General features: G+C 43.4%; 1 protein-coding gene across 18 annotated transcripts in view; it reads left to right on the top strand.

The window, feature by feature from the left end:
• The window catches only part of MTMR3 (myotubularin related protein 3), a 73075-nt gene that overhangs the window by 9970 nt on the left and 36691 nt on the right, over positions 1-26414 (top strand). For 17 of the 18 annotated variants that reach the window (XM_079322760.1, XM_079322774.1, XM_079322772.1 and 14 more), the window contains 3 exons: positions 20525-20602; positions 24664-24737; positions 25128-25217. In XM_079322760.1, the coding sequence (XP_079178886.1) occupies positions 24735-24737; positions 25128-25217 (93 nt within the window). In that variant the 5' untranslated portion in view covers positions 20525-20602; positions 24664-24734. Of the gene's footprint in view, positions 1-12747; positions 12900-20524; positions 20603-24663; positions 24738-25127; positions 25218-26414 lie in introns of those variants that run through there. The other variant, XM_079322770.1, reaches the window with a different exon arrangement.

The following is a 26414-nucleotide window of genomic DNA, read 5'->3' as shown; positions in this document are numbered from 1 at the left end:
GCATGCTTCTCTCTCTGCTTTGAATGCCAAATTATTTGGTATTCAAAGCAGAGACCTAGAAGGGCTAAGCCTCATGTATTTGAACATATTTCAAGATCCCCAGGACTGCAATATGGTTCAATCTACTTTGTCTCCTTTCAATTTTGAAGTATTTCTAACTACTGTTAGGGGTTTTTTACTGGTTCTTCCAGCAAAATGCAGCTTTTAGTCTCATCATCAGGCCTTACTGCCATGTGTCAATAATCCCAGCAGACCAAGTTGTGTAGTAGTTAAGAAATGATTTTTCTATAAATATGCTGTGAGTCTAGTAATTAGTTGAGATAAAGTGATTTCACAAAGGCAAGGAGTGGTCAATTAAAACAAGCCTTGGCCAAAGAAATTGGTCTGAAGTGACTTGGATCCTGGAAAGGACAAGAAAGGACTGAAGGTTTTTGTGCAAGAAGTGAGCAGGTGGGCTAGGGAGTATCTACTTTTAAGTTACAGCTTAAGGAAAGGCCTAATGCCAAAACACCCTCAAAACCTAATTTACATGCTTCAATTCCACAATTTTTATGCTGCCTCTTGCCAAGACAATGAAGGAATTCCTGGAGCTAGTCTGAATTTCCAGGCTGAGTTTGGAAGGTGACAGCCACTTCTGCAGATGCAGTGAACACTCCAGTCTCTTCAGGTAGGCCAGTGAGTCTTGATGGTTTCATTGCTGATATATTTCATTTTCAGGAGGCTGGAGATGTGGCTGTGGAGCACATTTGTGGTGCACTTGCATGTGTTCCCAGCTGGGGTTTTGCTGGTTGTGAAAGGTCAACTTTTAAGCTTCCATGGATTGATTAGCAGTAAACTTAAACTGATGTTGCAGCACCTGTTTTCTAGAGCTTCCAACTTCCTGTGTGACTCTGGAAAACTTAGGAGGAAGAACTTAGGTCCCTGTATGGGGCTGCTGTTCTTAAGATCTGCTTAACTATTTGTAAATAATTAAAATATGGAAGGTGAAGGAAAACCCTGGGGTCAGTTCAGAGAGAGCTTGTGCAGGTGTGTGAAGATAATTCTGGTAGGACAATCCATCATGCCTGCAAAAGAAAACAAAACCAGCACCTTGACTGAATAGCTATTAGTCAGGTTGTGCCATTGTATTCCCCCCTAGGTCACCCTTGGGTGAGTGCTGTTGAAAGACTTGACTTAGCTGAGTTTGTACATGTTGGAACAAAATTTGATGGCTTGAAAGTTGTCTGAAGAACCTGCTGCTTGTTAGGTGACCCCTAAAAATCATGACTTGGTAACTTTGATTATTTTTGTAATAACATTTTAACCAGAACTCAGAGATTAAACAACAAACTGAGAATTTATTGCATATAAGAATGTGAAAGAGAAAGTGTGGAGCTGGGACTCCATAGATCATGCTGGGTGAGTGACAGCTCAGCCTCTACATGGAATTCAGAGCATCTTTGCCATGTTATAAAAAGCTTGTTGCCTGGTGCTGATCTGTTCCTCCAACACTGAGCTTTTTGTAACCTTTAAACTCTAAGTATAGGGTAAGAATTTATCCTGTTAAAACCTGCATTTGTTTGAAGAGTTAACTCCTGCTTGTTCACCTCTGCCCTACATCTCTAGATCTCAGTTATTTAAATACCAAGGTGTGTGTCACTCAAAACCTACCTACCCAGTGAGTTCTTCCTTAGCAGAAAAGTAAATGTAACCTGGAGTGAGCAAGCAGCTGAGCCTGTCTTGCTACACCTTTCTCATTCTTCAGTTTTGCTTATGGAACTGCTAAATCAGGATTTAGGGGTTGGTCTGCTGGTGAGTTTTTGTGAAATCCTGGAAATATCTTGAAATATTTGAGATGAGTGTCTATCACTTACCTTGAAATGATGTATTTTACATTGTTTCTGATTTTAGAGGTGGAGGAATGGGGAAAAATCCCTAATTTCAGGGGAGTAATGGGGAAAAGTCCCTATTAATGTCTCATCTACACAAAATAGGCTGGGTGAATGCTCTGCCATATGCTGGGTATATGGAATATCTTAAAAATGAAGTAGGTTGGATGGATGAGTCTGAATGCTTCAACTCTGAAGTAAGGAATTAGTCTTCTAGTTTATCTGGTTAGGTGTGTCCTGCTTTGGAGCCTCAGTGAATTTTCAAGAGAAGTAGCAGATTTGTTTGGTGTTACACAGTAGGCTTGAATTATATCTTTTTTTAGTACTTTGAGATAGCTTGGTGCAAACCTTTCACAGAACTGGTGCTCTAAGTGGAGGGGAGTTAAGTTCATCACAATTCCAGCATTGTTCTTTCTCTTCCTTCCAGTGCTTTAACTCCCTGTCACAAGTGACAGTGACAGTGCTCCTTGCAGATCCATTTGAGGTGGAAATCTGCAGCTCCACCCGTGCTGTGTCAGCCCATTGCCTGTTCAGAGCTTAACACAAAGTCTTAGTGCTGTGCTGAGTGTGGCTACACTGACACTGTGAAGGGGATTTTAACCCTTCTAGAGGAGGCTTGCTGCAAGTGAAGCATTTAACAAGTGTTTTTGCAGTGCTTTGCTGTGGTAAATGAGTACCTGTGCTGATGGTGCAGCCTGCCCTGGAGAGAAGCAGGGTAACAGGGCTGCTCCATACATCCTGTGACTCTGGGGGCTTGGGCTCACCTTCTGGCAAAGAAAGGCCTCAATATTGAAAGGATATCCACTACTGATGATTTCAAATTATCCTTCAAAAATGCAGCTCCTGAAACTGTTTTGTATTGGAGGTTTGTTTCAGATGTACTTGAGATTTATGTAGGAAGTGGTAGCAGATGCATTTCTTTTCCTCACAGCTTTCATTTATTTTATTAACTGAAGCAGTTGAATTTCTGGGTTTTGTTTAGTATTTGTGGTAAGATTTTATATATTGCTTGATAAACGTTCATGTGTTTAGCACATAAAATGTGCTTAGTCCTTCTGTGTTCTGGAGTAGTGGGCTGTTGGATTTGTGGATGTTAAGATGCTTATGTATTTAATTCAGCAATGAGAACAAATGCACTGAAACTTCATCCTGGAGAGTTACTTAGTAACGCTGTTTGTCCCTGAGCTGCAAAAAATAATGCTGAGGAAATGAGCAAGGTTAAATTGAAATTGTACAAAACAAAATGTATTTGTTTCAGAACCTCTGCTAGAGATAATAAAGCCTTCGGTGGTTACTGTGCTCAAGCACAGACTTCTCTTTACCTATAGAATCAGGACTTGTTGTTCTTATCTCTGAGTTATGTTTGATCTTGGCTGGAAGCAGAGTGATTCCTCTGAGCTTCCCACCGAGCTCCAAGTGTGATTCCCAGCCCAGCTCTCCCAGGGAGGCAGAGCATGGCTGGCTGGGAGTTTGTGCAGAGCTCTGGCTGCCCTCTGCCATGGGATCACGTATCGCCTGGGAGGTGAGGCTGCTCTGCCAGCACACTTAATCTCCTTCTGATTTGTCGGGATCTCAAAGAAGAAACAAAAAGCACTTTGTCTTGGCCGGGCCGGAAGGCTGACACTTGAATGGCTCTTTGCATTGTCTATTCAGTGGTGTTGGAGCCCTGCTCTGCAGAGAGCACATTGTTGTGTGGCACTCACTCCTCTGGGCAGCTCACAGCTTTCCTGAGCATCTCAGAGCAGCAGCTTCACACGAGCCACTTGTCTGAGCAGCTCCAAGGTCAGCGGAGCTCGGGGAGACTGCCATGGCAACTGGTGGCCCTTCAGCACCATCAGTGTGTGCCAGGGCTGCTTCTGCTGCCTTCATCACCCCCTGGCTGCTGCAGCTGCTGCCCCTCAGTGCAGTGAGAGCACAGTACCACTGCAGGGACTTTTTCTGCTGGAGAAGCTCTATAGGATCTCTGGAGGTGTGGTAGTCTCTCCAGAGAATAATTTACGTTTATTTATGCTTTATTGCTGGGATAATCTGACAGAATATTCTGGAAATATTGCAGTCTTTGATATAGTTCTTTTAAAAATATATTATAATAAATCTTTCTTCTGAGCTTATTCCAAGTGTCAAGGTACAGAAAAAAAGCCTGAGTCTTTACCTCACTGTATAGTTTTCCTGTGGCCATTTTCTGAAGCTGTGATTGTCAGGGCTTTTAATTTCTCATACATATGAGAGCTGTGTGAGAATTTCCCTAATACTTGCAGGTGATCATGAAGTATTTGGTTTATCTTTAAAGTTTGGTTTCTTACTGTTTATTTCATGCTGTTTAGGTTTCTGTTTGCATTTACCTCAGTTTAACAATAATAATTAACTCAAAGCACTGAACTGATGCAGTTATGATATTGGGAGAACAAACCAATAACCATAATGCAATAAGCATTACTGCAACTTCCTGGTAATGAAAATTCCAGCAGCAGAGTACTTGATTTAATTTTTAAGCTTTGAGAAAATAGTGGTTGTGTTAAAATGACTTTATGACTGACTTTCACTTACAGGCAGCTGCTTAATGCTAGGAAAAAGCTTGGGGTGTAAGGAAGAACTGTAGTGGCTTTATTGTTAATAGAGGGAATGTCTGAGCTCTTGTTCACATTTGAAGCCCCAAGCTGCAGTGTGCAGCTATATTTTTAAATGACTGATGCTTCCCCAGACAGTTTACATGACACTGTTTACTCCCTTCTAGTGAGTCTTAAGTGTTTTTAAGCTGGAAACTGCAGAGTTAAAGACTCTTGGATATTGCTGCCCTGTTCTCCCACCAGACCACACAGCTGAATCAAGTGTGTGGCTAAAATAGGTAAGAACTGCTCACTGAGAGATAGGGTGTGGGACCTCTGAAAAGAGATAGTATCTGACACCAAATCTGGCTGTTGGTGAGGAGAATCTGCCTTAGGGTCCCTGGGGCAGTTTTTGTACACAGTTGCTGTGGACATGGCACTGAGGATGCTTCCAGGAGAGACCAATCTCCCTTGGCTGTGCATGGCTCTGGCAGTTTCCTTGGCAGGAGAGCCTGGCTAACCAGCACAGCTGCAGCCTCTGAAGGGCCTGCTGAGCAGCCCTGAGCAACTTGGCTGTGTTGTGTAAGGACAGCTCTGACTCAGTGGGGAATGTGAGCATGTGGTTCAGCTTCAGCAGTATCAGTGTACAGGGCAGAATGAGAGCTCCCAGGCTCAGCAGTGAGGGCATCACTTCAGTCCCATTGCCCTCTTGGATGGCATTACACCTCAGAAAGGTTCCTGCCTCACTCTGTGCTTGTGCATTGCTTGTTGGGTATTGAGGCACCTTTAGCAGCTGTGTGCTCTGCTGGTAGCTGAGGGGTGGCTGAGCACCTTGGGGTGACTCAAAGGCTCAGCATTCCTGCACACAGATGCTCCTCGTGGAGCAATACTGTTCCATACCAGTTCAGAAGCTTCTGACATGACAAAGTTGCTTCAAAGTCAACTTTTCATAGTTTCTTGCTGAATTTTCTATCAGTTTTGCCAATATTTCCATGAGATTTGTATCTTAAGTGTTGGTATTTTGAGCAGGTATTGAAGAATTGAAGTTGAGTGCTTGTGGAACAGCAGTAGGTTTGCAGGCTGGGATATATGGAATATATAATGTATGGAATGTATCATGGAATTGAACCATAGTATTAACAGAGCCATTCTAAATATACTGCAGCATTGCAATCCCAACAGTGATTATGATGCCAGACCTGGACTATGAATACATCCTCCATGTGCACACTCATGTGAGAATGGTGAGAATGACAGGAGAGCACGTGCTAGGCTGGAAGATAATGTTCCTTTCCATTTGATAAGGAGTGCAGCACAATTTGCTTCTGATGTGTCACACACCCTCAGTGTTCTGGGGCTGTCCAGGAGTGAGTGCAAGCAGCAGGGTATGGGCAGATCTTTCCCTTGAATGAGAATTTCTGCAGTCTATGCAGAGAAATCTGCTTCTGATGGGCCATTCATTGGCTATGACATGTCAGGGAGATAGTTCTGGTTTTCCATCTGCATAAGAAGTCTATCTTCTAGCTTTGGTCTCCCAGGCTTTCCAGTTTTTCTTCTTGTTTAGGTTTTTAGCTTGCTTGTGTAGTTGTTTGTTCCTCATCAGGCAGGTTGTTATTGGGGAACACCTGGTAAATAATACTTGTAGGCTCAGTAGTGGATTAGTGTGAGGTGTTCAAATATCTGCTTCTCCTAATGTGAAGGAAGTATGGGGGTGTTCTGGACAGGAAGGAACATGTGTCCTGAGAGCCAGGACTATTGGCAAGGCACTGCCAGGCATAGCTGATGGCAGTGAGGATGGATTCACAGTGAGGAAATCAGTAAAAATACCAGCTCTGAATGCCACCTGAAGCTGCCTGGTCTTTTAAACATACAAACTCTTCAAGCAATCTAGAGCTGGTTTGTTATTGCAGGCAAATGATGACCTGAAGGACACTTTGATCTTCTTTGGACTGTCCTCCTCACTGCCTGCACTAGCAGGAGATGTTTGTTTCTCACAGAGGAATGAAGATTTACTTGTAGCCACAATGCATCAAGTTCTGTAGTGGAAAGTGTTAGTTGAACTAAAAGTGAAAGTGAGGCAGCCTGGAATGGGATGGGATTGCCAGTGACTGCTGAAGGATCTATACCTTGCTCCAGACTTCCCTTTCAGTAGGTGTCCTGGGGTTCTGATGGAGTTTAATAGACAGGTTGACTTAGTAGCAGAGACAAATGCTGACTTGCATTGGGGTTGACACTGTAAAAAGAGGAAAATGTGAAGAGCTGATGTGCTCTTATGCCTTGATTCCCAAAGCTGTGCAAGGCCTGTACAGTAAATGTGGGCTGCTGGAAACCTCTCCTTTCTGTGGGAGCAGAGAGACAGGCTCCAGTTCCTCAGTCCTGCTGCTTGAATTTCTGATTTCTGCTGGAGCAGCTTTGCTCCTGAGCTATCAGAACAGCCTGCAGCCTGGCTCTGGGAACAGCACTGCTGTAGCAGTTGAGTGAGCAGTGGAAGCCTGAGTAAGTACCACTGGCTGTTTCTCAAGTCTGACATCATATCCAAGAATTAGATGGCTCTCTCTCACCATGGGGATAATGAAATAATTCCTACTGTGTTATTCATTAACTCACATTTCATTCAGTGGCTCCTAAGAGGATAACGAGTACGTTAGAGGTGAACTTGCATAAGACTTCTGACATCCTTTTGATAAGTTAAGTAAGAGTTAAAGCTGTGGCAGACAAAGTGTGGCAGTGGGGCCTGTGCTGTGTTACACAAACTGACTTGTGAGCTAATTTAGTGGCTTTTTTTGTCAATGGTTTCAAGAAGATAGCCTGCTCTGAAGTTGCTGCAGAAACAGCTGGTGCCCAGAGCTTCCTGGTACCAATGGCTGTGGCTGCTGCTGAAGCTCCCATGCCAGCTGGGAGTGCTGGTCTGTTCTGAGGGCTTGTCAGGAGTTTGCCTCTCTCCCAAAGAGCTTTGCCTGTGCTGTGCAATTGAGGCAATAAGCTAATATAAATAAAGATCAGGCTGTTTGTGGGAGGAATGATGATTGGATATTCAGGAGTCTTAATCTGTCTGATCTTTTGAGTATTGCTGTGAGTATGCTGACATCAGTAGTTCATCCCCACAGGTAGTAACTGAGGTAATTCTAAACAGAGGCTGCAGTAGGATGGGACACCTGAAGAAATCCAGAATTTCAGGTGGCCCAATAAGATTTTAAATTACCTGGTATTTGTCAAAGCACTGGGTGAGGTAGCTTTATCTGGGAAGAAGTTGTAGGTGGTGGTCTGGTGAGTCAGGCCAGTGCCATCCTGGAGAGGCAGGTGTGTCCCTGCCTGGTTGTGGGTTGTGGTCCTGGCTAGGAAGTTGCTGGGAACCTTTCCAGATGTGTGTAGGGTTATGGTTTGGGTGCTGAGTACACAGCTCCAGGACTGAGTGCCTGACTCTGCTACTCAGACCCCTGGTGGTGGAGTTGCATTTCCCAAATGCAGAGCAGGAATGCTATAAAAATTGGGAGTATTCAAAAAACTGAACTCTGTTCTGGGCACAGAAGATGCTTCTGATGGCTTAAACTCCTACTATCCTTAGTTTTCCAACCTTTTAAAAGTCCATTAACCTACAAAACAGTGTGGGAGCTCTTGTGAGTGCTGTGGATCCTTAGCAGAAGAGGTGCCATAAAAGGAGCAGTGTGAGAAGGACTGACCTGCTTCAGGACTCCACACTGACTGCAGGGTTTAAGGAAAAATGCTGGGAGTTTTGTGCCCCCCAGCTCACTGGGTGAGGGTTTATGGGAAGAAGAGGATGGAGAAGGGAAATAAAGGTCATACATATTCCAAGAGAGAGAGCAGAAGCTTTACAGGTGATCACAGTGCTTGCATTTCCTAATGTGTAAGCCTTCACTCCATGGTTTTTATGTGGGGCTGCTTTAGGCTGCAATTACAAGTTGATTTCCATGGTGTGTATGAGGAGTGAAAATACCTGCTGGGTCATTAATGCAGGGCTTGGGCTGTCAGCTCTGCCTCCCTTGTTTACTCCTTGTGTAATTCCATGTAACAGCTTAGGCCAGAAATCCAGCACTGAGCCATGCCAGGCTGTCAAGGATCCCTTCCCTTACAGCAGCACTTCCACACCAGGGCTCTGACTTCCAGAAATATGTGACATAGTAAAACACCAGAACAGACCATTCTGTCCTACCTGTTCCTACAAGATCTGTTTTTCAGCACCCAACCCACTGGCCACTGGAAAAGAGAACTAATTCAGGCTTCAAGTTGTTCAGGCTAAATATGAAAGTATGGCTTTAAGTGCTGGTTCATGGTGGTCTTTTTATTTTGGAGGTCTCTCCCATCAGGGGAATTCTCATGGAACAGTTCTGTCAGCTGGACCTGATGCAGAGATGTGGAGATCACAGCTCCCAGCTAATGACACTGAAGTGGTACTTCTAATAAACATACATACCTTGGATTCTTGTCCTTCCTTGACAGTTTCATCTAAACTTCCACCTAAGCTTTCCTGCATAAAGATGTAATCTTCCATCCAGGAGAGGAGTTGGGCTTTTTTTTTTTTTTTTTGGTGTTTGAATCTAAATGAGCAAAACTGTGCAGGCTGTGAAATACAAGACCTGAATGCTGAGGTTGTTCCTGCAGTGAGCTGTTATTTATCTAAATTACAGATGCTTTTTCATCTCAGCTCTGAGCATTTGCTTCTAGATTTGTCTTCACATGTAGATTTGTGTTACACCAGCTGCATAACCTTCTGAAATAAAGGCTTACAGTAAAAGCAAGGCACACTTAAGTATTCTGAGCATTGTTCTTACCCTTGTTCTGTTTTTGCTCAGTGCGTGAAGGTTTCCTTTGCCTTTGAGTATTTCTCTGAAGTTGGTTTCAGATTCCAACTTTAATATTGGAATTGATTGTTGAGAAGGATATGCCTGGTGATCCTCAAACCTCTGCTGGATGAGTCCACAGAACAACTTGATGACATGGAACTGTGCCAGTGGGGGCTTACACTCCCTGGTGTGCTGTTCTCCACTCATTCCAAATTGCTCTGGATTTTTTTTGCATATTTATTGATCTTGGTTCTTTGTATGTACCCATTTGCACTTAAAGGAGCAGAAGTAACTTCTGTTTGTTTTGTAATTGGATATTGAACCTTGGTTCTGTGACAGAAATCTGGTGGGGAATTGGAGGAAAGCTTTCTGGGAAGTTCAGTCCCCCTGGATCTGATGGCAAGTGTTACTGCAGGCAGCCTGGAGAGTTACAGGAAGGGGAGAGATTCCTGCCCTCTCTTGGTTTGGATCTTGACCAGAGATTGCACCTCATAAGATGTTTAAGGAGGTCCTTGAGTACCTGAGCAAATGGAGGCTCAGAATTGTGTTTGTTCATTTCCAGCAGCTCCATCCTGTGTGTGCAGCACAACCCAGGGTGTCAGCTGAGGTCAGGGGCTTTTGCCATTTAATTCCAGCAGAGGAAAGGCAGTAAGGCAGGACCCAAACTCCCCAACGTTTATTGCTCCTTATCTATGGTGCAGCTACTTTTTTAAATCTAAATTTGCCAGATTTACTTTTTACTCCAAATAAATGCACCTTGAATATTTTGCCCTCATGGGTTTAATGCAGATTTCTCAGAGTTCATGTTCAGTTAGTGCAGGCTTGGTTTTGCTGCTCAGGTAGTTACTAGAGGGTGCTTCAAATGGAATGACAGAGATCAAAAATAGATTGATTTAGCTGATCTTAATTTTTACTGTGAAGTGCCACTTCTGTGTCTTTAAATGAAGCTTGAGATCTGCGAGTCACAGGTAAGAGCTGCAGTGTTACAAATGTGACTTGTGCTATTTTCACATCTTTAGGAAAGCTCATGGATTAATACAAACATGCTCTTGTATGTTTTTCTAACTTGCAATTTAAAGGGGGCATGGTAAATTTACTGTAAGGATGGTTATAAATCTTTCTGTTCTTTAAAGGAAGGTTAAGTCCTGCTGCCTGATAATGATTTAAATGCAAAAATTGAAATGAATAACTGTAGCCTCCTGTGATACATATTTTTTAATATCTGGAATTAAATGAAAATTGCCTTCCCTCATGCATCCATAACAGAGTAGCTGTGAACTGCTCTGACTTCTGCAATGCCTGTGGGAGAGATCTGGATGTGTTGTGTTTGGGTAATGTGCTGAGAGCCCAAACCTTTGTTTCTTTAAAATGATGATTTATCTCTTAATTGCAACCAAGTCTTTCTTAGTAAATTAGGTTTGTTTTGAGTCACATAGGGAAGGAGTGAATGTTCTCTAAAGGATAAAACACTTAAATTATTACGTACATGCTTTGTACTATTATTCTTTCTTCTCAGGGTTTGTTGTATCTACCAAAAGGAATGAGTTTCTTTAGGGAAAATAAGTGAGAGATGTTTTAAGTGTCTGTATATACTAATTAGTTGTGCTTTTGCAAAGGTCATTTAGTATGAAATAGGATGCTGGATAACTCTCTCTTTTAGGTAAAAACTGATCTGTAGAGAAAAACTGCTATAGAGAACTTGGTGTGGTCTGATTTAAGTGAACAGGTGGGAAGGGAAATCTTCCTGTTCCCCAGAGAAACTCATTCCTGTTGGAATCACTGTTTGGATGGCAGGATTGACCAAAGGAGATGCAGGTACCTTATAGAATGAATTCTCTTTTCAACATCAGCCAAGTATCTGCTGATATCCTTCTATGGAAGCTTGGACTTCAGTGGATTTTAACTTTAAATAAGACTGTGGCTGTTATCAGGAGCTCTGTCAAACCTTGTTTCATTAGCAGAGCTGCAGTCTGTTGCAGAACTCAATTTCAATTCCAGCTGAAACTCTGTTTTGATACACATCCATGCCTCAAGCAACCACAAACCTTTCTTTGGTGTCTCTGAAATGCCTAAATATATTTAACTTTGGCTTTGTCCTGTTTAGTTTTTTAGAATAAGCATATTCTGTTAATCCAAGTAAATTCCTTCCTGGCACTGAAGGGCTGTGCAACTTCAGTGTAAGGGAGCAAGCCTGTGTACTTTCAATATTATGGAAGTTGTTGTGGAGAAAGTATTTTGGGGACCTGTCCTGACTGAACTCAAACTCCCTGGGCAGTCTGGAGACATGACTTCAGAAATTGTAGTCATTCTTGCTTTTGACACATTCAAGATTTGAACATTGCAGAGAATCTACCTAGATTTAGTTGATAACTGGAGGACTGTTTGGCTTAAAGATGCATAAAAGTAGAAAAATATGCCTTAGAGTCTACTGGTTCTGAAGCAGCACTGTTGTGTCTCTGGAGGAATGCAAAGTGCAGTGTGACAAAATTAACTGCTCTATTAAAGACCTCTGTACTTCACACCAGATACTGCTAATGTGTGTAATTGATCTTCCAAACCAGCTACGGGAATTGAAGCCATTAAAACATGTCTTGAGGCGATCACTGGAGCTGCAAGACTCCTCCATGGGCCTTCTGCCTCCCACATCAAAGGGCTGTGCTGCTTCAGTCCCTGCTGGCTGCTCTGCTGAGGCTCTTGGTGAGATGCAGTTTCACTGCTCCTCACTAAAGCTGGATACTCAGGCAGCTCCCAGTCCCTTTCCCACATGCCTTCATGGGCAGGACCCTCTTTAACATTCTTTTTCTTTGCCTGGTGTTTGTTTGAATTGAGGTCCATCTCTAGCTCTTATTTAAGTGCAGCTTGTGGATGGAAAGTAGGATTTTGCTGTTACATTTCCTGCTTCTGAAATTAACTGTGACTTTCCACAAGTGGAAAAAGATAGGAATAAACAACTGTCTTAATACTTGGAAGATACTGAGATGATTTAACTACAGAAGGGGAAGTATTTGCTTTTCCTGCTTTTTTTTTTTTTTTTTTTTTTTTTTTTGCTTTAGTGAACTGAGGAGTTTTAAGGCCAGGTTGAATGAGGCTTGGAGCACCATGGGATAATGCCCATGGCAGAGGGTACAACTGCTTGAGCTTTAAGGGCTTGTCCAAGCCAAGGCATTCCATGGTTCTGTGAGTCAGCTGAGCAGGGAAAGGCCAGGGAGCAGCAGGTTTGCTGGAGGCAGTGTGCTGGTACATTATCCAAACCAGTTTGTCCCTTGTGATCTCAATGCAGGAATTAACAGGAGAAGGCATCAGAGTTCTGAGTGTGTCTTGCTCTTACCTACTGTGCCTGGCTGAGGGCAGTCACTGAGAGTCTTCTCCATCTGTAGGTAACTTGATTGGAAACTGCTGAAAGTTTGGAGAAGCTGGAACTGGCAATGCCTGGTTGTTCTCCCTGGAAGGAGTTGCTGCTCAAGTGCAGGGAGGGCAGGACCCTGTTGTGGTAAATCCTGGGTGTGCCTGGAACTTGTTGGGTAAATAGGGCCCAGCAGAAAGTGCTGTGCAGTCCCTTGAGCTGCTGGGGTTTCCTGACACAGCTCTTGCTGGTCCCCTTATCATGGACAAGCACACTTGGCTTTATCTCCTGCAGATTTAACTCTTGCAGTATTTGCACACACGGAGCCCCTGGGGGAATGGTGAGTGCTCTTGGTGTCTTGGCAGCCTCGTGGGTCATGCCCACAGAAGTGTGTGGGCTCCTCTCTAGGGAGCAGCTTTTTGTGAGCCTAGAAAAGCTATTCTGATCCTTGATTAGCTCCTGAAATGTTCAATTTAGGAGGTCACTTCATCAAAAGTGGTGTCTTGTAGCTGAATAAAGCTGTCTCTCAGCTTAGGAGAGCTCTTTCAATATGGTTATTTTGTTCCATTCAGAATTGCTTTGCAATAATAAGGGAATACCTGAACTCAAGGCTTTCCTTGGATTGAATCAATTACTATTTTGTACTGTAAATAATGCTGTGATCAAACATACTTGTCCCCTGCCATGGTAATTGAAAAGACTTTGAAGGGAAGGGCTCTTAATCCTCAGGTTCACAGATTCTGGCAGAAATACATTAATTACTCCTAAAAGCCCCTTCAATTCCCTTCAGTACAGAATGTGTGCCTGACAGCTCTAAAGTGGATCAGGGCTTTGGGAGGGTGCTCAGTGTCTGAACTGTAAACTCTGCCATTCAGACTGAAACTACTGGAATATTTTGCAAAGAAGTCAACAGACTAAGAGATGAACAAGCTAATTGATTAGTTCTGTAAAGAAATGCCATTTGTGCAGGAGATGAAGTGATTATTAGGCTGCCTTCAATTCTCTAAATCTGAAATATTGTAGTTTTTCAGGCTGTGCTGCTCTGGAAGCAAACAACATCTGCAGCACTGTAGAGTGGTAGTTCCATGATCTGCTCTGGGGTTAGTTTTGTCCTGTGTCAAGGAGTTGGAATATGCCATGATGGGTCTGAAATGCCAGAGTTGTGTGAAATAAGGAAGGGAGGTGTTTTGTTTGGGAGGACTATGGGAGCAGTGCTCTTTCTGCTGGCTCACCATGCTTCAGGGAATAGCAGCAGAGTCACTTTTAAAGCAAAACCACCTTAATACCACATCAAAAAAGGCATTTTTGGAGTGTGCCAAAATTTTACCAAGTGCTGGGTTAGTTTGAAATACTAGCTTTCTGAGTAGTGTAAGGTGATGCAGTGCAAGCCTGGAGCACGGAGCCTCCCCATGGCTTCTGTTCCTCGATGAGGGCAGGCAGGGTGGATGTCTGCATCTTCCATGGCCTCCTTGACAGGACAGGTTTTTGCCATGCAACTGAAGAATTAATGGATTAAAGCTTTACCCATAATTACATTGTGCAAGGTGTGCAAGCAGAGAAAGGGATGCCTTGATAACAGCAAACAGACTTTTGTGTCCTGCCTGTCCCAGGCTGTGCAGCACAGCAGTGCTGGAGAAAGGATTTTTGTCAGTGTGGAGGGACAGGACACAGGGAATGGCTCCCACTGCCAGAGGGCAGGGCTGGATGGGATATTGGGCAGGAATTGTTCCCTGGGAGGGTGGGCAGGCCCTGGCACAGGGTGCCCAGAGCAGCTGTGGCTGCCCCTGGATCCCTGGGGGTGTCCAAGGCCAGGTTGGACAGGGCTTGGAGCAGCCTGGGACAGTGGCAGGTGTCCCTGCCCATGGCAGGGGTGGCACTGGGTGGGATTTAAGGTTCCTTCCCACCCAACCCATTCCATGATTGCTAGGCCCCTGTGGGGACCAAGGTCCCCATTAGGAACACCTTGTAATAACTTAGGCATTTATTTCTCAGAACATTAATAGATCATTAATAACAGGTATTTGCTATTTCAAAAAAGTTGTCTTATGACAAAAGCATCCAGTGGCATTTTGTTAAAGAGATTTTCAAAGCTTTATGCTAGAAAAAGTGTGGTGAAAATGAGGTCAGCTGAAGAGCTGAGAGCTGTGACTGTGTTGTCCTGAGGAAGTTAAGGGTGGGAAAAAAGTCTCATGGGAATGTATCTTGGTAATCCAGAGGAATCTTCAAATCACATTTGCTTCTTCCTATTTTCAGTCATTTCTTTCTCTTTCATTCCTTGTCAGTGTTTGTAGTGTTGCTGTCAGGAAATCCCAGCAGGTGAGGAGCTGTCCTGGGCAGTGTGGGATGCTCCTCTGGGAATGGCTGCTGCCCCTCCCTGCTGCTGAGGCATTACAGGAAGGTCTGAGCTACAGCAAGATGTGACTGCAGGAGGGAAGGGGATGAAGAAGTGTTTTGGGAGGATGAGTAAAGTCTTGGAGACTTTGATTAACAGCCACTTCTCCTTGTTTGCTGCCTTCCTTCTAGAGAGGCAGAAAGGGGAGGGAGTGTCTCAGGGCAAATGAGCTGTGAGGATCTTCATGGAAAAAATGGGAACTGTGAGGAGCAAATTATTCCCTTCTTTCTCCATTATGCCTTTTCAAATGGAAGTTTCTGCTGCCTGATCTAACCTTGTTGTTTGTTTCATAGCTCCAGTCTGGTACTGCTCTGTGTTTCATGGCTTTGTGGTTACCTGCTGGCATAAATCCCCTTCCCAGCACACCTGGTCACCTCTCCAGCTTACAGCCTCCACAAATCTGCTGGGTCTATCTTGTCAGCTTCCATACTAAAATCCAGATTCAGTTCTTTTCTTTCCAGGTTTCTCCACAGTTCAGACTGATCTGTGTAGCTGTTGGTCCTTGGGAGCTGTTCTTCCTCTGTCATGCACATAAATAAAACAGAAGAATATGGAGTAATTGAAATAAAAGGAAAATTATAGACATGGTACAGAAGATGTCTGATCAGTGAATTATATTCTGGCTTATGGAGGAATAATTGCAACCTTTAGATATCAGGGTTTTATCCAAATGAAAAATGAATTAAAAGAGAGCCTGAAATTTTGTAAAAAAAGTGAAATTCTGTTGTGGATTTTGGTTTCAGGCTTGCTGTGGTCTTTTGGCCTGGGTTGTTTTGAGATCAGTGAAAGAAAATACTGATGTAGAGTCTGTTATTCAGGAGGACTTTCCTAAAAAGCCTCTTTTTTTGGAATAATTAATGCTGTTATCCCAGGTAAATAATGATTTTTATTCTTGACATGAATTATGGAAACACTGGAACTTTCTTAATGCAAAATCAAATTTTTCTGTAGTATCCATTGCTATCAGACCCCCAGAAGTGCTTCTATGCCATTCCAAGTTCTGCTTTCCTTTCAAAATGTTGATGGCTTTTTGTTTTTGTTTTTGTTGGATTTTTTTTTTTTTTGCTTTTACTTTGAACTGTTGCTTCTGCATTTAATTTCTGAAGAGTGCAAGAAGTGATCTTTAACAAGTATGCAGAGATAATCAGCTTAATCAAACTGCTTTAAAAGCAAATTAATGCCACTTCTGAGTGGGAAGATGAAGGAAGCCCAAATGCTGACCTGCCATTAGTGTATGAGTCAGTGCAGTGACAGATGTTGACAAAGCTTTCTTTGATGCATTGGATTCTTATAATTAATTTTATTCTTCACTCATAAAAGCAGAGAGAACAAAAAGTAGAATGAGATCTTTTCCAAATGCTCTGATGCAGGACAGGTCCATCTGTGCTGTGGGAACATGGGATGTTCCCTGGCAGGTACTGGAGTGGTGCTGTATGCACACCTTCATATCCAGCTGGAATGATGTCCTTTCATCCAGGGAATTGGAGGATAGACAGGATGGAGGGAGCTGGGGTTGTTCAGCCTGGAGCAAAGGAGGCTCAGGGGGGCCCTTGTGGTTCTGCACAACTCCCTGTCAAGAGGGCTGTGTTCCCAGGGAACGGGGACAGGAGGAGAGGGAATGGCCTCAGGGTTGATGTTAGGGAAGATTTCCTCATGGAAATGGTTGTCCAGCCCTGGCACAGCTGCCCAAGGCAGTGCTGGAGTCTCCATCCCTGGAGGGATTTACAGCTCTGTGAATGTGGCCCTTGGGGACATGGGTCAGTGGTGCCAGATCAGTGGCCTTAAAGATCATTTTTAACCTTAAAGGTTCTGTGACACGTGGCAGTGAAACCAGAAAATGCCTCCCTGAGGATCAGCATTCCTCCTTCTCCTTGTGCATGGTTTAGAACTTTCTGTTGAGGAGCAGCCTTGCCCCATCCTGCCTCAGGAGCAGCTGCATTCCCAGTGCTCCCATCCCTTTGTGGTTTCCAGCTCAGCCATGAGCTGACCACATCCCCCAGCTGGTGGGCAGCTGATAGCAGCACTGTGTTCCTGCTCCTGAGCACACTAAGAATCATGTAAAAATAGCAGGGAAAGGAAGCTCAATCCACCAGGAAGAACAGAAAAAGGAGAGAGGAGGAGAACAACCTGTGAGCTAAAGTGAGCAGCCAAACCCAAAGGTGATGAAATAAATGGGGGCTGTGTGGTAATCCCATGCAAAAGAAGTTTCCCCTCATGGCAGAGCTTGGGTGTGTGGGGACAGTGATATTGGGAAGTTCAAAATGTAAACAGGAATGCAGAACTTCTCATCAAAAACCACACTTGCATAATGTTAGGTTGGGACATGGTGTGGCACAAGTGCTGTGGAAATGCCATATTTCAGCAAAAGGAGGGGAAAATACATCTTCAAAATAGTCCATTAGCAAGAAAAAAGCTTCATTTGGTTGTGTTTGTTTACATCTTTATGAGGATAACTGGCAGCTAGAGAAAATCTGGTTTTGTTTTCTTCCCCAGTTATTTTTCCCTTGTGCCATTTCCATGCTTATCAAATCATGGCTCTCCTGCTTTGGCTGATAGAGCCTTTCAGCAAAGAAACTGTAGAGACAACTTTCCAATCACCTAATTAAACAAACATGTTGATTGAAACTTCTCCAGAGTGCTTTTCCTAGCTATTTGCCAATGTTTTATTAAAATAAATGTCAAGAAAAGCACTGTCACAGGCTCAGATAATTTAGATTTTGGAGTTCCTGTAGTCCTTCACTGCTCAGAGTAGGGCTGATTTTGATGGGCTATTGGAATTCCAGGGGTTGGGGTATGGCCAGGAATGAAAATTTTACAACTTGGAAACCATTATTTGGAATTTCCCCCCCCCAGCTGTGTCTTTACTTGTGTTTCACTGTATGATTGATATACAATGCAATTACTCTGCTTCTCCATAACATCTTCCAAGGAAAAAAAATCCCATCAGGAACAACTGGTGTTTTGGAGACAGCCAGCAGAATTCATAGCAACATTTCTTCTTACAGGCAGCTTTGCCCCGTTATTTTGGCAGAAGTTGTTGACTTAGGAAGTGATAACATTGGAGGTTCTTATCAGAGCCCAGCAGCCTTGCAGCAGGAATGCTGAGGAGCCTGTCAGAGGGGTTGGCTCAGCTCTGGCAGCAAGAAAGCGGAATTATTAATGCTTATATTGGAACAGTGTTCTCCTGTTTTTGAACTTCTTGACAAAACTCTTGAGATTTGGTGGCTTCTTCCAAGCCTCATTAAAATCAATAAAAAGCTTGTTGCAGATTTTGTGAAGGGTTTTTTTTTTTTTAACCTCATTTGGACTGAAACCACATAAAATCAGTCCAGCTCCTGCACTCGAAATGTGTATCTTGCCTTTTGAAAAGCAAATCCATGGCCAGAACAGTCTCTGAGGAGTCATTCTAGAATTGTAGAGTCTGCCTTCAGAGGTTTTTTTGGTGTGTTTAATAAACTTGCTCCATATTCCCCTCAAAGGTGACTTTGTATCAACAGGCAGCTGTGAAGTTGAACTTGTTGCATGCCCAAGCTGGTGCCTCACAGTCAAACTGTGCCTGTTCCCATCTGGGTGCTGGGGTTGGTTATCGACCCATAAAGTTCTTGGGATTGCTGTTTGGCTTGTTGGCTGAGAGAAATTTTTTTAAAAATAAAAACAGAGTTGACCTCTGTTGCAGGTAATGAAATGTTGCTTTTAGAAACTCCTTTATGAAATGGAAGTTTAGCTGAGGTTTTGGACAGCTGGCATCAACACAGGAGTGTTCTGTTAGAGCATATCATCAGCTCCCTGTTTCTGTAAATACTGAGATTCCAGAAGATTCCCTAAAGTGTCAGTGAATTCCTTCTGGTGCATCTCAGTTTGTGTTAGAATCTTAGAATCATGGAAACCCTTCATGAGAAGGGACCCACAGGAATCATGGATCCAGCCCCTGTCCTTGCCCAGACCCCCCAGCACTCCCAGCCTGTCCATCCCTGGCAGCTCCTGGAGCTCTGGCAGCCTCGGGCTGTGCCCATTCCCTGGGGAGCCTGGGCAGTGCCAGCACCCTCTGGGGGAGGGAAGAACCTTTCCCTGAGCTCCAGCCTGAGCCTGCCCTGACCCAGCTCCAGCCATTCCCTGTCCCAGGAGCAGAGATGGAAGCAGCCCTCAGGAGGAGCTGCAGCCCCTGAGGAGTCTCCCCTCTGCTCCAGCTGAATATTCAAGTGCCTTCAGTCCCTCCAGGCCCTTCCCCATCCTCGTGCCCCTCCTTTGGTCCATCTCCAGCAGCTTTAGATCCTCCTGACATTGTGGTGCCCTAAACTTCTCCCAGCACTTGAGGAGAGGCCATCCCAGAGCAGAGCTGGACAGCCCCTCCCTCACCCAGCTGGTGATGCTGGGCCTGGGGCACAGCTCTGTGAAAGGCACAATTTTTGATTCTCATCTTCTTGAACTATTACTTTCTACTCCATAAGTCCTAAAATTGTATCTCCTTTTTCTCTGTATTATTTGCTTTCCCTGTCTTAAGTCATAAACTGAAGGATACAATGAACACAAAATATAAAAATATTTTATTTCCCCTACCAGAATGTGAAAATTATCAGTAGTTGTGGCACATCAAAGTACAGGCAAACTATTTCCAGCAGCAGGATTATATGATGGAGAAATTAACACTTTCCAGGCACATCCACATGCAATGTGCTACTGGGACAGTATCCAAGTTTCTGTGAAGAGCAAATCTTTAGATACAAGGGAGTGGTGTCCCATCAGTTTGGCTGCTTGTGTGCTTTAGGAACAGTTGGGTCAGTCTAGAACTTTTAATTTTTAAGGTTTGGGTATTTTAATATAAAACTTTGTCATTCTTATGCCACAGGAGACATCTGTTGGTCCTGTTGATGTAACTGTAGGAATGAAGCAGATCAGATATTTTCTCCATGTAATTTTTGACAAATGTATATTTCTGGCTCAATATCTCATTTTTGATGCAATAAGTGTTTGTACAGCACTTGAAAATCCAGAGGAATGGGCTTGGAAGGAGTGGCCTTGTGAGCATTGCTGATCCCTGGAATTTTTGCACATGGGCAGCAATCACTGTTGGGGGGGTCTTCATTGGCTTTCTTGGGGCCAGAAATGCCAATTGCAGTGGAAAATTAAACCCACTTTGAAGATCAGTATAAATCCATTTGGATCTTCTAGAAAAGCTTTCTCCTGTAGCTTGTATTGGGAAGTAATTTAGTGAATTAATTTTATTGTCAGAGCTGTAGCTGAACAAAATGACAATTCTCCTTCCATTCTGCAGTCCTAGAAGAGGTGTGGATCACCCTGAGGATGGGTTTGTTCCCTCTTTTATGAAATTCTGAATTGCTTTGTGGCCAGAAAAGAGGCCTTATCCACATGTACCCATGGGAATCCAGTCCTGGAATTCCCTCTGTGGGCATGTTAAGCTCTTGTTACAGCTACATGGCACTCAGACTTTCTCTTTTTTCTCTTGAGTTTATCCAAACTCCCCTCAGAGTGGAGTGTCCTGTCCAGGCTGCTGGTTCAGAGGTGGTTTTTTCAAGGGAAGTTGATGTTTTAAAGATTTGTCTTTGTATTTGCAGCTGCCAATGTGAAGTATCAGAAGAGAACAGTTGGAATTTTCTGGGACAAGAGAGGACTGTTTATTCTCTCATACTTAGGTAAGAGTTGCATGTTTGTGGATTTTGTGCTCATCATTGATTATTCTCTTAATTAAATGAAGTGTTTTCCAAGATCTTAGACAAAAATTAGTATTTCACTGAGTTGGAGTTTGCAACCTTCAATTATTGAAAAGGTTTTTGACTCTTAGTTGTGCCCAAGCTTCAAACATGATTCTTTGTCCTGCTCCTATTCCTGAATAATGTGCAAATATCCATGTTGTCAGCTGCTCTCCCAGTAAATCCTGCTGAAAGTTAGAGTCCCTTCAGCCTGTGGTGTCAGGGAAGAGGAGAAACCTTCCTGTTAGGGGCTGAAATGGGGGAAGCTGAGTGTTTATCCTTATCTCAGAAATTTCCTTCCACCTGCCAAAGGGGGAGAAGTGGTTTCAGTTTGCAACAGAAGCATCTTTTGCTCAAGGTACAGTGCCTTCCTGAATGTTCAATTCTCAAATTTTCTAATGTTCCTTTGCCAAAAAATTTGAATTCCAAACTCAGAGGGCAACTGTGCTGCAGTATGTGAACTGCTCAGGGATCAACTCAGTCTGATTTTGATATTAAAATAAACAGAATTCAGTCTGGATGGGGAAGGTAAGGCAAGAAAGTGAAATGCTTGGATTCTTCCTTTTTCCTTTTTTCCATCCAGTTTTTCCTTTTCCTTGCTTAAAGTCCAACTGCATTTAAATATATGTGAATTTAAATGATCCTTTATTTAGCTAATCTTTTTTGTTTAGAATCACTGGCAAACAGATGGTTATTGCTACTCTTAATTATGTATATAATTCAAACCAGAAGGCACATCTGAAACAAAAGGTAATTAAGATGTTCCCATGGAGGCTGAACAGAGTCTGAGGTTACAACCTTTGCTCATCATTTATCCTTTTAAGCAGAACATAAGGATAGAGAATTGACAAGACAATTCTCTTTCTTGACATAATTTGACACACATGGAATTGCAGGTAAAAGGGCAGACAGTGGATTGATAACATCACCTTTTGGCCTCAGTCCTGACCAAACCCAATATTTGTACCAATAAAACCAAGTTTCATTGCAGTGTGTATAAGCTGGCTGCTATTTTTATGTGATCCTATTGATAAGGAGGAATGTGAATTTAAGGCTGCTTTCCTGGCCAGGTTTTTTTATCTGAGCTGTGTCTGTACCTTTCCATTTCACTTCTGGAAGATGGATTTTTTTTGTCAGAGCAGAGCTGCAGCTGAACAAAATGACAATTCTTCTTCCATTCTGCAGTCCTAGAAGAGGTGTGGATCACCCTGAGGATGGGTTTGTTCCCTCATTTATGAAATTCTGAATTGCTTTGTGGCCAGAAAAGAGGCCTTATCCACATGTGCCCATGGGAATCCAGTCCTGGAATTCCCTCTGTGGGCATGTTAAGCTCTTGTTACAGCTACAAGGCACTCAGACTTTCTCTTTTTTCTCTTGAATTAATCCAAACTCCCCTCAGAGTGGAGTGTCCTGTCCAGGCTGCTGGTTCAGAAGTTGTTTTTGGTGCTGGGCTGTCTTTGTCCCCAGCTGTCCCTTGGAGCAGCACGGTGGGGAGGGCTCAGGAGTGCTTGGTGGAGTTGGTGATAGGAGAAATGTTCTTATTTCCAAGACTTTTAAAGCCAGAAATGTCCTAATGAGATGTCAAAAGTCACTGGGATCCTGCTTCTGTTCTCATGGAAAGATTTTGATGAACTGGAAATGGGTTAGAAAACTTTGGGATAGAAAGAAGTTTGGATTCAGGTGTGGTTTGGGCAGTGTGTGGTGCATCCCTGCTCCCAGAGCTGTTCCCTTTCCCTTTTGCTCAGCCCAGTGACCTTGAGCTGCTGAAGGGAGTGGGATCAGCTCATGGACATGATGGGAAAGGAATGATTTCTCTCATAGTATTCACTGTCAGCTCAGAGAGCCTCACTGTAACAATTCAGCCTTTTTGTTATTTCTGTCAGCAATTGCCAGCACTCCATTGGTGGCAGGGAAGTTGCTGAAGTGTTTCACTGATGCCCAGCAGCAGCCAGAGGAGAGTGTTTGCTTTAGAACCAGTCCTATAACTTCTTGTACCATTTATCTTGGCAGCATCACCCTTTGGATCTGATAATCCTGACCCAAACTGAGACAGATTTTTTTTATCCACACAGCTTTCCCAAAATTCACCTCAAAAAGGAAGATTCTCACAAGGAAAAAGCCACACTGTCACAGTAGAAACTGTTCTGCACTGAATGCAGGAGTTAGACTGAAATTTGGTGCTTTGGGCAGTCTCTGCTGGAGGTTTATGCTGGATTTTAGGAGCACAGTTGTAAGATATTTTAAAAGACCCAATTTTCTAAGCTAATACCGTTTTTTTTTTTTTAATATGTAGGTAGTTATATAATAAAGTTATAAATTACATATGTCTAATCAAACTGAAGTATGAAAGAATTTTTTCCAGCACAGTGCCTATTAAATTAAAACTTTTCCTCAGAGATACTAAGCAAGCTTCAAATTTGTAATAAAGCAAATTTTAAAAATTTAATTGGAATTTCTTTGATAATTGTGTGTGAAGCTGAAGGAGTTCTTTGAAGTAACAAGATGTTTTTTATATCATATAACCCTGGAATGGTTTGGGTTTGAAGGGCCCTTAAAATCCATCCAGTGCCACCCCTGCCATGGGCAGGGACACCTCCCACCATCCCAGGCTGCTCCAAACCCCATCCAGCCTGGCCTTGGGCACTGCCAGGGATCCAGGGGCAGCCACAGCTGCTCTGGGCACCCTGTGCCAGCCCTGCCCACCCTCCCAGGGAACAATTCCTTCCCAATATCCCATCCAGCCCTGCCCTCTGGCAGTGGGAGCCATTCCCTGTGTCCTGTCCCTCCATCCCTTATCCCCAGTCCCTCTCCAGGTGTCCCAGGATTTTATATCTACTTTTTGCATTAATTTGAGTGAATCCATGGCAGTTTGAGCACGATTCTGCTCATCATTTCCCCCTTTATGTAAATATATTTACAAACACACATACTGAAGATACTTGATGTGCAGCTGCTGCTCCTTTGCCCTCTGTCAATATTCCATACTGAGTACTGGATGTGTTTAAGGCTCCCTGCAGTGCTGGGAGCTGATGGATTGAAGTGGTTTTCTCTGTCAGCCTCAATACTGATAATTTGAAATACATTTAGAGGTAAAGTGAGATACAGACTTTGGCTGTGAACTGAGAACTGGCTGCACTCCTGTGATGTATTTTCATTTGTAAGTTTTGTGTGCCACAGTCTGCAAACTCCATAAAGACCTGAGTGAATCTCTGATGAGTAGAAAAGGGAAGAACCTACCTGGATTTAAAAAGCAGGATGTAACATCAATCTCAAACCCAAATTGTAGCTCCTGTATTCACTTCAATCATTCAGTTTCTAGTTAGGTGATTTGCATAAACCTCAGTACTGTGTTAATGTGCCCAGAAAATTTGCCCATGATCAAAATTTCTGGGGTTGTTGGATAGTGGAGAGAGCAAGTCCCCAGTGTAGTGGTCTGGAACTCCAGGATAGGTCAGTGCAGAAAAATGGATATTTTGGTCTATCCATGGATATCCAAAATGAGCCATAAGTGTAAAATGAGGATTTTTATCCCAATAGGTATTCCAGTTCATATGCCATACTTGAAACAAGCTTGATCCAGGAGGATCCAAACCCTGTGTTTCACACCAGATCAGCCTAAAGGATCCCAACAATCCCTTTGGATTTGTAACCCACGGGTTTCTGATTCACCATCTGCAAACAACTTGGGAGAAAATTCCAGGGGATCCAGAAAGATGAATGTGTTTTAATTTAAATTATATCAACACTGGTCTAATTGCTGCCTTCACACAGGTGTTCTCCCAGCAGCACATCCAAAGGTAATTTTTCAGGATGAACAGAAGGAACCAGACATATTTTGAAACAATTTTGGCTCTCAGGAGAGGGAGCTTCTATGGATTTTGTCTTTGCATAATTACTGTTTGCTCTCAGTTTTCTAACAGCTACATTCACAGTCTTTAAAAGTTAATTTATTTGCCAAAACAAAATGGATCTTATTTCATAATTATACTTTCCTGATTTTCTAGATTTTAGTAAGTGAAGAGCTCAAAGTATTGCAAGTAAAGACGAGGATTCCTCCTCCTGCCCAGGGCCTGTCATGGTAAGCAAAGGAGCTTTGTGGGGTCTGTGACAGAGCAGAAGAGTTCAAAATGGGAAAAACACTGGGGAATTAATGTTTACATTAATTGTGGGGTTCTTGAGTTTTAGGCAAAAAAAAAAAAAAAAAGCTAATGCTTTTTGCCTAATGCTGCTATAAATCTTCCAGCTTTTAATGACTTTATTAATCAGGTTGTAGGAAGGAAACCTATTGTTAATACCAAATTTGTTGTCTGAGGGCCTGTGTTGAAGAGCTTAGAAACTTCAGGGAGTTACTGCTCCTGGAATTCTCTGGACACTTCATCCTGTGGGAGCTTTTCCTTGGCTGTGGATGGTTGGGGAAGGTGGCAGCAGGTGCCAGTGCTGCAGGTGACTGTGACACTTTGTTCCTCAGGATGAGGAGACTCAGCACAGCCTTGAATGCATCCAGGCTAATCAGATTTTTCCCAGGAAGCAGCTGATCCGCGAGGATGAGAACCTTCAGGTAATGACCCCACTGCTCCTGTTCAAATCACACTGCCTCCAGTTGGTTATGGATTCTCTGGTCTCTTCTCTAGAATTTTAATTCACAGTTAGCACGGAAACTCATTTTCCTCTTAAATACTTCTGTACTATTGGTAGGACCGAGAACTTGGGCATTTTACTACAAGAAATTCCTTCAAGGGTCTGAAAAATATCACTGCTGCCTGTGCACTAATTCCAAGAGTCAGGTTTTATTCCATAGTTTAGAACTCTGTTGTTTTGAAAAAGCGGCACTAAGATGGTTAAACACTGCCTTTACATCTGGTTATTGTGAAGCCAAAAGTCTTCAGTTGCACAAAAAAAGAAGCTTTTCCAAAGCTCCTTTTGAAATCAGTTTAGTTCAAATGATTTACCATAGAATCATGGAGTAGTTTGGGTTAGAAAGGACTTTAAAGCCCATTCTGTTCTACCCCTGCCCTGGGCAGGGACATCTTCTACTGCCCCAGGCTGCTCTAACCCCAGTGTCCAGCCTGGCCTTGGGCACCCTCAGTGATCCAGGGGCAGCCACAGCTGCTCTGGGCACCCTGTGCCAGCCCTGCCCACCCTCCCAGGGAACAATTCCTTCCCAATATCCCATCCAGCCCTGCCCTCTGGCAGTGGGAGCCATTCCCTGTGTCCTGTCCCTCCATCCCTTGTCCCCAGTCCCTCTCCAGCTCTCCTGGAGCCCCTTCAGGCCCTGGCAGGGGCTCTGAGCTCTCCCTGGATCCTTCTCCTCTCCAGGTGAGCACCCCCAGCTCTCCCAGCCTGGCTCTCCATGTAGACACTTAGACCAACTGAAGAGTTTCATTGTAATATATTTTTATTTGATTCAAGCTACTTTGGTGTAAAACCAGATCACTTTCAAATTGAGCATTTACACTTTCTACCCAACTCAGCTAAACTGGGCTTAAGTCACATTTTTAATTAACCAGTGACAATTTCCATGTGTGGTGTAATGAACTGCAGGTTTCTGACTTTATGAAGCTGGAGCTTATTATGCATTTTCATATTTACTGTGAGAAATAGGGAGCAAAAAGCTTGATTTGTTGAAGCTCAGCTTTGTAGCATTTAGGGATCCAGCCTGGGCTGGTTACCTGGGCTTGCTGGGTGAATGGTGGGGAAAGAGCAGGGAACATTATTCATCCTGGGTGTTGTGCCTACTTTACAATAAATTTAATAA

The sequence above is a fragment of the Erithacus rubecula genome, assembly GCF_903797595.1.
Source record: "Erithacus rubecula genome assembly, chromosome: 19".
Classification (NCBI taxonomy): domain Eukaryota; kingdom Metazoa; phylum Chordata; class Aves; order Passeriformes; family Muscicapidae; genus Erithacus; species Erithacus rubecula.
Note: the sequence above shows the minus strand (reverse complement) of the source record. Positions and strands in the feature narration are given on the sequence as shown.